The sequence below is a fragment of the Pristis pectinata genome, chromosome 39 (genome assembly GCF_009764475.1).
Source record: "Pristis pectinata isolate sPriPec2 chromosome 39, sPriPec2.1.pri, whole genome shotgun sequence".
Classification (NCBI taxonomy): Eukaryota; Metazoa; Chordata; class Chondrichthyes; order Rhinopristiformes; family Pristidae; genus Pristis; species Pristis pectinata.
The window spans coordinates 5,935,440-5,949,645 of NC_067442.1; the positions used below are offsets into that span (position 1 = coordinate 5,935,440).

Genomic DNA, 14,206 nt, shown 5'->3' on the forward strand with positions numbered 1-14,206 from the left:
ATATGCACAAATATATCAATATATTCATTTTATGGCAGAATAATTAAAATGACGAGAACTTATAAACGGAAAACAACAATAATAATAGAAAAATAACATTAAAAAATTGAAAAATAGCACGTTTGCTACAAATCATACCAATACTACTGTTCAAAGCATTTTTCTAAAGTGATGTAAAAGTGCTCTGTCAATACCAAATAGAACACTTGAACGAAAATCCTGATCAGTTGAAAATTATGTACGTGCCTTGCGAACAGATCACTCCTGCATCTTCATGGTGACCGCAGTTGTTAATCCCCCATCCTGCGAAGAAGCACTTTGACAAGGACGATTCCGTTCCTTCACACGAAACATCGTCCATCCAGACGTGCCCACACCCCTGTCCGAAATTTGCTCCGGAGATTGCTGCTGAGGGAGATCCGCAACCAAGCTGTTTGCAAACAACCTTGGAGTCTTCCATATCCCAGCCGTCGTCGCAAACTGTTCCCCACTGTCCATTGTATTTCACCTCCACTCTTCCAGAACAACGGTCGCTGCCTTCAGCGAGCCTGATATCGACTTCTGAAATGAGAGAGCAAGCAAAGATCTACCCTGATTTTCGAGAAAAAGTTCTTGAACCTCAGTTCCTTCCCCTTTTTCTAAATAAGACATCTGCATGAATGATCTGATCCAACCGTTAACTATGCTCCTCTGTTATCTGACGTTTAACCTCTCCCTTCCACTGTAAGTCTATTCAAGTAACTTATAGTTGCCCGTGGAAGATCAAAATCATAATCCAGAAAAGATATTCCAAATCCACAATTACAAGCCAATTTCTTACTCTGCATAAATTGCAACCTGCCGATGTTTTGCATGTTTTATAGAATTATAAGCCAGGATACAGTGGAGTGAGTGCGCTGCGCCACCTGCGATTTCTTGTTGCAATGATCTCCTTCACCCCGTTCATAAGGTCACGCTGACTCTCCAACGCTCCACGGTGTAAATTTGTCGCCTGCCCAACCTTCCAGTCTATCTCAAGGCCTGGAGTCATGGCAACTTTCTGGTAAATCTTCTGTGCACTCTTTCCATATAATGACGTATTTCCCGTAACAAAAGGAAACAGTACTGTACACAATACTCCAGCTATTCCGCTGAATGGAGGAAATAATTTGTGCGATGCACCTTCCAACTTATGTGAACGTAACAAACAAATCTGAAGCTTTGAAATGGAAGCCATGCCTCATGAACATACAAATAGTTTCAGGAATGGTCAGTCGACCCTTCGGAATTACCTTAACTTTAGTGATGGTCTTGTTGCAGCATTGTGCATGTGTCCCTCTATGTCTTTCGCACCAACAGATAGAAAGACAGAGATGACGGGGCAGGTGGAGATCTGATCAGTATGGATGGTGGTAAGTGGAGCCTGATAAGAAGTAATGATAGACAGATAGAAACAGCTGGGGAAGGAGGTTAGGAGCTCCAGTGGGAAAAGTGAGTGTGATCGACTCATGGAACCGGCTAGGTTGATGCAGGAAACTGCGTGACGGGAATGGAGTCGTTTAAGGGAAGCGGTGTGCATGAGAAAAAGCGGGAATGGAGCGCGTATAATGTGGATTAAATGAGATTGTTAAGTACACTATCCATACCACTGGAGTTAGACTATCCAGGTGGATATGTTCGTCTGCTTTGCATTTGGTCAGACTCCGGCAGCGGAGACGGTTGAGGATAGACAGGTTGGCATGGAAATGGAAAGGGGAGTTGAATGTCATGAAAGCGCTGGGGGGGGGGGTGTGGATGGGTAGGGGGTGGTGGTCACGATGGCCACTGCGGATACAGAATAGGTGTACCGCAATACGGTCGCCTCCTCTAGGCTTGGTCTCACAGATGGAACCAAGGTCACATCGAAAGCCCCGACTGCAGCAAACGAGTTTGGAGGAGGTGCACGGGAATCTTGGACAAACCCTAGAATGGCTGTTCAGGTCCCTAGTTGGAAGGAGAGCGAAATGCTGTCGGGACAAGTCTTACACTTACCGTAATTGTCAGGGAGTGTGGAAGATCTCATTGAAAGCAATGTTTCAGCTAGGGTTGTTGCTTCCATCGAATACTCTTCAGGCTGGAGAGTTGACATATTTTCTAAGACAAGATGAACGGCTCAATAGAGAGATTAAAAGAACATGTTCTATGTCAATACGTGCAGAAAAGGGAGAGTACGCATTAACATTTACTGTATGGACAAGGGAAGGCTTCACTCAGAACCGACAGGTGGGACGCAGACCATAAGAGACATTAGTGGCAACTTGGTGAGTTGATTACCATATTTAAGGCAAGAAGGAACAAGCAGCGATCATTACTGAACGACAAAAAATATATGAAGTCTGAAGTCTAAATACGTCACGTTTACTCTTTCTCCTTTATTTCTCGAGTTGCATTCTTAATAATATCCAGTAGATCATAGTACGGGACTTCCCTTCCACAATCTTCTTGAAAATGCACAAACGCGATAACGCTTGCCAAGAAGCATTTTCCTCATGACTGTCTCAGGTTCTCTTGACGGAATGCCATGTTTGCGCTGCCTCTCTTCTCTTAAATACTCAGGTTACATTTGCTGCCCTGCAATCTAAAGACCTTTCGAAGTGGGCCACAAAGGTTTCGCAACAATAAGTACTGGCATGTGGAATATTAGGTCCTGGGAATTTGACAGCTATTAGCTCCATTAGTTTGTCGCCCATTATGTCATTAATGATGGCGATTTCCTTTAGATTCTTCTGCTCTCTGCGACATTGGTTCACCTTGATATCTCGGTGCATTCTGGCGTCATCCTTTGCGGAGTCAGAACCAAAGTATTCATATACTTGGTCTGTCTTGTCTTTGTTCCGAATACTTTCTCCACTGTGAACCTACATCTGTCTTAGCTAAATTCTTTTCTTGAACTCATCACATATCCCTACACGCTTTCATAGTCAGTTTTCGACTACTTGCCTGTTTCCTCTGATTCTCTCACCTCTCTCTCTTCATCAATCCTATTGTCCTCCTATGGTTCATTCCAAAATTCTGCATTCTTCACGCCTGCTGCTTTTCTAGTAACTATAGATGTTTGAAATTGAATGAAATGTAACCTAATTTATTTCCTGCCCCACAGGAAAACTAATATCTTTTGTAATACATTTATGTATTCGTTCCCGATTATCTCCTGCATAATCAATATCAACTCATTATGTCAGATTTACCAATCTAACACAAGCAAATCCGGCATCCTGCATTCGCAGTGTCCTGCGATAAGATCGGGTCGCTCGTTACTGATTCTACAATTTACAATCACACTCTACATCTTGAATAAGTAAACCATCACATTTGGCACCTCTTCCGAAAGGACGACAGTAAGAGTGTTCATGGTTCAACGCTGCTTTCAATGCTACCGATCCTTTTATTGCACAAGCCGTCACGTCTGACCGTAATCTCTCTGCCGGAGTATAAATCCCCAGAACACATTTTCTCGCTCCGTTGAGTAAAACGCTCGATTTATAATGGTCTGATTCAACCGTTAGGTATGTACAAATGTAGTCTGTCATTTAACCTCTCATTTACACTGTCAATCTGTTTAAGTAACTTAGAGCTTCCCCTGAAAGATCAAAATCGAAATCCAAAGAACAAATTCCAAATCCACAATTCTGCACCCATTGCTTACTCCGCGTGCATTGCAACCTGCCAATGTTTTGCATGTGTTATAGAATCACAAGGCAGGATAAAGTGGAGTGAGAGCGCTGCGCCACGTGCCATCTCTTGTTGCAATGATCCCGTTCACCTGTGACACCTGCTCTTTAACCTCCAGTTATGTGCACAGATTTCACGGGATTTCTTATCGCTACTTTCCTTTTACTGAATTCTGGCAACTTCCCACAATTGCACTGTTGGAATAGACCTGAGAGAGACTCATGCAAAAATCTGTAACTTGATGTCTCTGCACATCTGGAACTGCAATCATGGATAAAAATATTATCGGCATTGTTATCCTTTACTTGGACTATTTAAATTTCACATGGAATGTGTACATGCATATCAGTTCATCCATTAAACATCAATATCTGCATTTATTAAACAGGAAGCAGCTTTCACGAACATATTAACAGATCTGCGTGCTTTATCACACCTCAGTAAGTGTTGCCTTCCCTGTGGATCATGGACCATGAATAATTCTGGAACATCCACTTCCATCGTAGAACCAATGGGGCAGAACACGATGAATGAATTAACTCATCGTTACCTTCACCTGATAATACAACGGTGGGATTTACGTACCTACTTCGTCCAGGACGCGCGTGCTCTATGGTAAATCTCACAAGGTATCGACGGTGCTTGGTGTCAATTTCTGCAAATCAGATTTCATAAAACCTACACTGTGCACACCAAATATAAATATGAACGAAAATTCTCCACATTTATAACATAATAGACTTGCCTTCAGCACATTTCACGCCTGCATCTTCTTGGTGACCGCAGTTGTTAATCCCCCAACCTCGAAAAGAGCATTCCGAAAGTGAAGCTTCACGTCCAGTGCACTTGACATCGTCCATCCAAATGTTTCCACTCCCTTGCCCGAACGTTGCTCCGGACAGTGCTGCTGCGGGAGATCCGCAACCAAGCTGTTTGCAAACAACCTTGGAGTCTTCCATATCCCAGTCGTCGTCGCAAACCGTCCCCCACTGTCCATTGTATTTCACTTCCACTCTTCCCGAACAACGACCATTGCCATCAGCCAGCCTTATACTAACCTCTGAAATGAGAGAACAAACAAAAATTTGCTCTGATTTTCAAGAAAATTATATGGACCGTCAGTCCTATTACTTGATTCTGACTAAGGCATCTCTATGAATTGTGTGATCGAACCGTTAACTATTTACCTCTGTTATCTGACGTCTAACCTCTCTTTCCACTGTCAATCTATTTAGGTAACCTATTGCGTCCCCTGAAAGATCAAAATGAAAACCCAAAGAACAAATATCAAATCCACAATTCTGCGCACATTTCTTGCGCCGCATGAATTGCAACCTGCCGATGTTTTGCATGTGTTACAGAATGACAAGCCAGTGAACAGTGGAGTGAGTGCGCTGCGTCACCTGCGATTTCCTGTTTGAATGATTTCGTTCACCTATGACACCTGATCTTTAACGTCCTGTGATTCGCATAGATTTCACGAGATTTCTTATCACTACTTTTGCTTTACTGAATTCTGGCAACTTCCCACAATTGCACAGTTGGAATAGCCCTGAGACATGCTTGCAAAAATCTGTAAATTGATGTCTGTACACAAGTGGAACTGCAATCAAGGATAAAAGTATCTCTGGCATTGTTATCCTTTACTTGGACTATTTAACATTCACATGGAATTTGCACATGCGTATGAGAACATTCATTAACCATCAATTTCTCCATTTATAAAACAGGAAGCAGCTTTCAGGAAAATGTTAACTGATCTGTGTGCTTTATTACACCTCAATCAGTGCTGCCTTCGCTGTGGATCGGGGACCGTGGAAGAGTTCTGGAATATCCACATCCATCGGAGATCCAATGTGACAGACACGATGAATGAAATAACTCACCGTTACTTTCACCTGATGATATAACAGTGGGATTTAAGTACCTGCTTCGTCCAGGACGGGCATGTTCTCTGGAAATCTCACGACAAGATATCGACCGTGCTTAGATTTCATTAATACAATTCAAATTGGTTACACCTACTCTGTTCACACCAAACATCAATACGTACGAAAATTCTCCTCATTTGCAACATCATGTACTTGCCTTCCGTACAGTTCACGCCTGCGTCTTCTCCGTGATCGCAGTTGTTAATCCCCCATCCTGGGAAGGAGCAATTCCAAAGTGAAGCCTCACGTCCATTGCACTTGACATCGTCCATCCAAATGTTTCCAGTCCCTTGCCCGAACTTTGCTCCGGAGAGTGCTGCTGCGGGAGGTCCGCAACCAAGCTGTTTGCAAACAACCTTGGAGTCTTGCATATCCCAGCCGTCGTCGCAAACCGTTCCCCACTGTCCATTGTATTTCACCTCCACTCTTCCCGAACAACGATCGCTGCCTTCAGCGAGCCTGATATCAACTTCTGAAATGAGAGAGCAAGCATACATTTACTTCGATTTCGAGAAAAATGTCTTGACCGTCAGATCTATTTCTTGTTTCTGACTAAGGCATCTGTATGAATGGTGTGATCCAACCGTTAACAATGTTCCTCTGTTATCTGACTTTTAACCTCTCACTTCCACCGTAAATCTGTTGAAGTAACTTACAGTTGCACTTGCAGTTCAAAATCAAATTCCAAAGAAGAAATCCCAAATCCACAATTCCACGCACATTCCTTACTCTGCATCAATTGCAACCTGCCGTTGTTTTCCATGGTTCATAGAATTATAAGCCAGGAGACAGTGGACTGAGTGCGCAGCCCCACGTGCTAATCCTTGTTGCAATAATCCCGTTAACACCGTTAATAAACTCACGCTGAATCTCCAACGCTCCAAGGAGTAAAGTTGTCGCCTGCCCAACCTCTCCATCTATCTCAAGGCCTCGAGTCATGGCAACATTCTGGTAAATCTTATTTGCACTCTTTCCATATAATGACGTATTTCCCATTACAAAAAGAACTAGTACTGTACATAATACTCCAGGTATTTCGCTGAATGGATGAAAATATAGTGCGATGCAACTCCCAACTTACGTACATGTAACAAACAAACCTGAAGCTTTGAAATGGAGGCAATGGCTCATGAACATACAAATAGTTTCAGGAATGGCCAGTAGACCCTCCGGAATTACCCTAACTTTAGTGATGGTCTTGATGCAGCATTCTCCATGTGTCCCTCGATGCCTTTCGCACCAACAGATAGACCTAGCTCTTCTTTAACCATCGTTGGAAAATGCTACATGTTTACCAGCGCCTCGGTGAAGAACTTCCTCCTGATCTCGATTCCAAATAGCTTCCTCTGTATTCCAAGAATGTAACCAATGTTTGTGCTTGAGCTCACCCCATCCTTCCACTCCGCTAGACCTCGCGAAACTTGTATCTATTCTGTCCGAACATGTTAATTCTATAGGTTTGTCGGAGATCCCCACTTCTGCTTTGAACCTTTGGTGAAAGGAGGCCTCATCCATTCGTCCTCTCGGTCCATGGCCGGGTCCTCTCTCCGAGAAGAAGACGAAGAAATATTGAGGGCTGAAGATTCGAGCAAAGTAGGATGTTCTACAACTGACGAAAGATGTTCTTGCACCTGCACTCAGATCCTGTCTCAATGAAGGCCAAGATACTCCTGCATTCCTAACAGCGACTGGTGCACAAGGACACCCAAGGTCATCATATAGATAATAACCCAGGTTCAACAATAAACTGCTGAATGAAATGAGCACATCAGGCAGCATCAGTGGCGGCAAAGGGTTGGTCTCCGTTTCCGGTCAACATACTGCATTAGGACGAAGAATGTCGAGCGAAGATAGGCAGCTGAAGGAAATGAGTGTGAAAGCAGAGGCAGAGAGTGGAAAGCGATGGGATCAATTCAGAAGGTTGATGATGGGCATGTGGAGTCATGTGGGGGAGGAGATGGATGGAGTATTGAGACAGCGGCTTGAAGGTGAGAGTTAGAGACAGATAAGGATAGAAGGAGAGAGACGAAGGGTGAGATGGAGATCTGATCAGTAGGGAAGCTGGTAAGTGTAAGCTGATAAGAGGGGATGATGGACAGATGGGAAGAGCCGGGGAAGGAGGATAGCAGATCCAGTGGGTATAGTGCGTGTGATAGACTAATGGGACTGGATAGGTTGTGGCAGGAAACTGGGTGACGGGAATGGAGTTATGCAGGAGAAGCGGTGTGCATGAGAAGAAGAGAGAATGGAACGCATATAATGCGGATTAAATGGGATTGTAAAGCACAGTATTAATACCATTGGAGATAGACTATCCAGAAGGATATGTTCTAGAGTTTGCATTTGGTCAGAACACAGCAGAGGAGAACGTTGAGGATATACAGTTTGGCGTGGAAATGGAGAGGAGAGTCAACTGTCATGCAACCGGGAGGACAGAATGGCCACCTCGGATGGAGAGCAGGTGTTCCGCAATACGGTCGCTTCCTCTAGGCTTGGTCTCACTGATGCAGACACGGTCAGCTCGAAAGCGCCACCTGCAGGAAACGAGTTTGGAGCAGGTGCACGGGAATCTCGGACAGACCCGAGAAGGGCTGTTCATGTCCCTAAAAGGAGGGAGAGGGAGGAGATGTAGGGACATGTGTTGCACTTACCATCATTGTAGGGGAGTGTAGAAGATTTGATTGAAAACAATGTTTCAGTTGCGGTTGTTGCTTCCTTCGAATACTCTGCCGTCTGGGAAGTTGACATGTTTTCTACAGAGAAGAAGAACGGGTCAATATAAGAACAAAAAGAACATGTTCTCTATCAATACGTGCAGAAAAGGGACACTACCCATTAAAATTTCTGTATACACAAGGAAAGGATTAACTCGGGACCCACCGGTGGGCGGCGGGATACAGGATACTCAGTTGCATATTGGTGCGTTGATTTCCATAATCACGGCAAAAAGGAACAAGGAGCGGATATTACTGAACCACATAAAAATATCAGGAGTCTGAATTCCAAATACGTCACGTTTAGTTTGTCCTTTATTTTGCGAGTTCCATCCTCAAAAACCCGTACGTCTTTGCAATGTGGGAGGAAACCGGAGAACCCGGTGGAAACCCGCGCACTCAAGGGGGGAACATCCAATCTACAAACAGACACGGGCTGGAATTGAACACGCATCGCTGGCGCTGTAAAGCTAACGGCTACACTGCCGTGCCTCGTAGGTTAACCCCTGTTTTCAATACGATCGTTGTTTTTAATTAACAGGCCGTCACGCCTGACCGTAGTCTGTCTGCCGGAGAACAAATGCCCGATACACAAAACCCTGCCCCTTTTTACTCCACAAGATTTACAATCTGCCGACGTATTGCATCTACTGTGGAAGTATATGCCAGGTAATAGAAGGAGCTGCTGCGCAGGAGTAGGTGTAATATCTTGTTGCAATGATCGTTGTTAATCTGAGAACACCTGGTCCTTGACATTTAGCTATTCACATAGATTTCGCACGATTTCTCCTCATTTCCACTTTTTTCTTTTTTGTAGCATGCCCACAATTGCGCGTTGAACAAACCTGAGTGATACGTTTCTGAAAGCCATTAAATGGGTTTATAAATGGAGGTGTACTTTCACTCAGAGAAAAGAAATACCGCTGCTGTTAACATTTATTTGCAATATTTAATTCTGCCATTGAATATGCACAAAGATGTCAAGACATTCATTCAATGGCAGAATAATTAAAATGACGAGAAGTTATCAACGGAAAACAACAATAATAATAGAAAAATAACATTAAAAATTTGAAAAATAGCACGTTTGCTACAAATGATACCAATACTACTGTTCAAAGCATTTCTCTGAAGTGATGTAAAAGTGCTATGTCAATTCCAAATAGAAAACCTGAATGAAAATCCTGATCAGTTGAAAATTATGAACTTGCCTTGCGAACAGATCACTCCTGCATCTTCATGGTGACCGCAGTTGTGAATCCCCCATCCTGCGAAGAAGCATTTTGACAGGGACGATTCAGTTCCTTTACACGAAACATCGTCCATCCAGATGTGCCCCCTCCCCTGTCCGAAATTTGCTCCGGAGATTGCTGCTGAGGTGGATCCGCAACCAAGCTGTTTGCAAACAACCTTGGAGTCTTCCATATCCCAGCCGTCGTCGCAAACCGTCCCCCACTGTCCATTATATTTCACCTCCACTCTTCCAGAACAACGGTCGCTGCCTTCAGTGAGCCTGATTTCGACTTCTGAAATGAGAGAGCAAGCAAATATTTACTCTGATTTTCGAGAAAAAGTTCTTGACCCTCAGTTCTTTTCCCTGTTTCTAAATAAGACATCTGTATGAATGATCTGATCCAACCGTTACCAATGTCTCTCTGTTCTCTGACGCTTAACCTCTCCCTTCCACTGTAAATCTGTTCAAGTAACTTATAGTTGCCCCTGGAAGATCAAAATCAAAATCCAGAAAAGATATTCCAAATCCACAATTACACGCAAATTTCTTACTCTGCATAAATTGCAAGCTGCCGATGTTTTGCATGTTTTATAGAATTATAAGGCAGGATAGAATGGGTTGATTGCTCTGTCCCACGTGCTACTCCTTGTTGCAATGATCCCGTTCACCCCGTTCATAAGGTCACGCTGACTCTCCAACGCTCCACGGTGTAAATTTGTCGCCTGCCCAACCTTCCCGTCTATCTCAAGGCCTGGAGTCATGGCAACATTCTGGTAAATCTTCTGTGCACTCTTTCCATATAATGACGTATTACCCGTAACAAAAGGAACAGTACTGTACACAATACTCCAGCTATTTCGCCGAATGGATGAAGTTATCTGTGCGATGCAACTTCCAATTTATGTGAACGTAACAAACAAATCTGAAGCTTTGAAATGGAAGCAATACCTCATGAACATACAAATAGTTTCAGGAATGGTCAGTTGACCCTTCGGAATTACTCTAACTTTAGTGATGGTCCTGTTGCAGCATTGTGCATGTGTCCCTCGATGTCTTTCGCACCAACAGATAGAAAGACAGAGATGACGGGGCAGGTGGAGATCTGATCAGTAGGGATGGTGGTAAGTGGAGCCTGATAAGAAGTAATGATAGAAAGATGGAAACAGCTGGGGAAGGAGGTTAGGAGCTCCAGTGGGAAAAGTGAGTGTGATCGACTCAGGGAACCGGCTAGGTTGATGCAGGAAACTGCGTGACGGGAATGGAGTCGTTTAAGGGAAGCGGTGTGCATGAGAAAAAGCGGGAATGGAGCGCGTATAATGTGGATTAAATGAGATTGTTAAGTACACTATCCATACCACTGGAGTTAGACTATCCAGGTGGATATGTTCGTCTGCTTTGCATTTGGTTAGACTCCGGCAGCGGAGACGGTTGAGGATAGACAGGTTGGCATGGAAATGGAAAGGGGAGTTGAATGTCATGAAAGCGCGGGGGGTGGGGGTGTGGAGGGGTAGGGGGTGGTGGTCACGATGGCCACTGCGGATACAGAACAGGTGTACCGCAATACGGTCGCCTCCTCTAGGCTTGGTCTCACCGATGGAAACAAGGTCACATCGAAAGCCCCGACTGCAGCAAACGAGTTTGGAGGAGGTGCACGGGAATCTCGGACAAACCCTAGAATGGCTGTTCAAGTCCCTAGTTGGAAGGAGAGCGAAATGTTGTCGGGACAAGTCTTACACTTACCGTAATTGTCAGGGAGTGTGGAAGATCTCATTGAAAGCAATGTTTCAGCTAGGGTTGTTGCTTCCATCGAATACTCTTCAGGCTGGAGAGTTGACATATTTTCTAAAGACAAGATGAACGGCTCAATAGAGAGATTAAAAGAACATGTTCTATGTCAATACGTGCAGAAAAGGGAGAGTACGCATTAACATTTACTGTATGGACAAGGGAAGGCTTCACTCAGAACCGACAGGTGGGACGCAGACCATAAGAGACATTAGTGGCAACTTGGTGAGTTGATTACCATATTTAAGGCAAGAAGGAACAAGCAGCGATCATTACTGAACGACAAAAAATATATGAAGTCTGAAGTCTAAATACGTCACGTTTACTCTTTCTCCTTTATTTCTCGAGTTGCATTCTTAATAATATCCAGTAGATCATAGTACGGGACTTCCCTTCCACAATCTTCTTGAAAATGCACAAACGCGATAACGCTTGCCAAGAAGCATTTTCCTCATGACTGTCTCAGGTTCTCTTGACGGAATGCCATGTTTGCGCTGCCTCTCTTCTCTTAAATACTCAGGTTACATTTGCTGCCCTGCAATCTGAAGACCTTTTGAAGTGGGCCACAAAGGTTTCGCAACAATAAGTACTGGCATGTGGAATATTAGGTCCTGGGAATTTGACAGCTATTAGCTCCATTAGTTTGTCGCCCATTATGTCATTAATGATGGCGATTTCCTTTAGATTCTTCTGCTCTCTGCGACATTGGTTCACCTTGATATCTCGGTGCATTCTGGCGTCATCCTTTGCGGAGTCAGAACCAAAGTATTCATATACTTGGTCTGTCTTGTCTTTGTTCCGAATACTTTCTCCACTGTGAACCTACATCTGTCTTAGCTAAATTCTTTTCTTGAACTCATCACATATCCCTACACGCTTTCATAGTCAGTTTTCGACTACTTGCCTGTTTCCTCTGATTCTCTCACCTCTCTCTCTTCATCAATCCTATTGTCCTCCTATGGTTCATTCCAAAATTCTGCATTCTTCACGCCTGCTGCTTTTCTAGTAACTATAGATGTTTGAAATTGAATGAAATGTAACCTAATTTATTTCCTGCCCCACAGGAAAACTAATATCTTTTGTAATACATTTATGTATTCGTTCCCGATTATCTCCTGCATAATCAATATCAACTCATTATGTCAGATTTACCAATCTAACACAAGCAACTCCGGCATCCTGCATTCGCAGTTTCCTGCGATCAGATCGGGTCGCTCGTTAATGATTCTACAATTTACAATCACACTCTACATCTTGAATAAGTAAACCATCACATTTGGCACCTCTTCCGAAAGGACGACAGTAAGAGTGTTCATGGTTCAACGCTGCTTTCAATGCTACCGATCCTTTTATTGCACAAGCCGTCACGTCTGACCGTAATCTCTCTGCCGGTGTATAAATCCCCAGAACACATTTTCTCGCTCCGTTGAGTAAAACGCTCGATTTATAATGGTCTGATCCAACCGTTAGGTATGTACAAATGTAGTCTGTCATTTAACCTCTCATTTACACTGTCAATCTGTTTAAGTAACTTAGAGCTTCCCCTGAAAGATCAAAATCGAAATCCAAAGAACAAATTCCAAATCCACAATTCTGCACCCATTGCTTACTCCGCGTGCATTGCAACCTGCCAATGTTTTGCATGTGTTATAGAATCACAAGGCAGGATAAAGTGGAGTGAGAGCGCTGCGCCACGTGCCATCTCTTGTTGCAATGATCCCGTTCACCTGTGACACCTGCTCTTTAACCTCCAGTTATGTGCACAGATTTCACGGGATTTCTTATCGCTACTTTCCTTTTACTGAATTCTGGCAACTTCCCACAATTGCACTGTTGGAATAGACCTGAGAGAGACTCATGCAAAAATCTGTAACTTGATGTCTCTGCACATCTGGAACTGCAATCATGGATAAAAATATTATCGGCATTGTTATCCTTTACTTGGACTATTTAAATTTCACATGGAATGTGTACATGCATATCAGTTCATCCATTAAACATCAATATCTGCATTTATTAAACAGGAAGCAGCTTTCACGAACATATTAACAGATCTGCGTGCTTTATCACACCTCAGTAAGTGTTGCCTTCCCTGTGGATCATGGACCATGAATAATTCTGGAACATCCACTTCCATCGTAGAACCAATGGGGCAGAACACGATGAATGAATTAACTCATCGTTACCTTCACCTGATAATACAACGGTGGGATTTACGTACCTACTTCGTCCAGGACGCGCGTGCTCTATGGTAAATCTCACAAGGTATCGACGGTGCTTGGTGTCAATTTCTGCAAATCAGATTTCATAAAACCTACACTGTGCACACCAAATATAAATATGAACGAAAATTCTCCACATTTATAACATAATAGACTTGCCTTCAGCACATTTCACGCCTGCATCTTCTTGGTGACCGCAGTTGTTAATCCCCCAACCTCGAAAAGAGCATTCCGAAAGTGAAGCTTCACGTCCAGTGCACTTGACATCGTCCATCCAAATGTTTCCACTCCCTTGCCCGAACGTTGCTCCGGACAGTGCTGCTGCGGGAGATCCGCAACCAAGCTGTTTGCAAACAACCTTGGAGTCTTCCATATCCCAGTCGTCGTCGCAAACCGTCCCCCACTGTCCATTGTATTTCACTTCCACTCTTCCCGAACAACGACCATTGCCATCAGCCAGCCTTATACTAACCTCTGAAATGAGAGAATAAACAAAAATTTGCTCTGATTTTCAAGAAAATTATATGGACCGTCAGTCCTATTACTTGATTCTGACTAAGGCATCTCTATGAATTGTGTGATCGAACCGTTAACTATTTACCTCTGTTATCTGACGTCTAACCTCTCTTT

The 14,206-nt window shown here is 43.6% G+C and overlaps 1 protein-coding gene across 41 annotated transcripts in view; it reads right to left on the reverse strand.

The window, feature by feature from the left end:
• LOC127587225 (deleted in malignant brain tumors 1 protein-like) overlaps positions 1 to 14,206 on the reverse strand; it is a 114,610-nt gene that overhangs the window by 33,589 nt on the left and 66,815 nt on the right. For 38 of the 41 annotated variants that reach the window (XM_052045476.1, XM_052045438.1, XM_052045440.1 and 35 more), the window contains 4 exons: positions 5,779 to 6,040; positions 4,436 to 4,750; positions 2,011 to 2,112; positions 446 to 561 (listed from right to left, as the gene is read on the reverse strand). The exons of the other annotated variants lie outside the window; for them this stretch is intronic. In XM_052045476.1, coding sequence (XP_051901436.1) covers positions 446 to 561; positions 2,011 to 2,112; positions 4,436 to 4,750; positions 5,779 to 6,040 — 795 coding nt within the window. The remainder of the gene's footprint in view (positions 1 to 445; positions 562 to 2,010; positions 2,113 to 4,435; positions 4,751 to 5,778; positions 6,041 to 14,206) is intronic. 41 annotated transcript variants of the gene reach the window in all.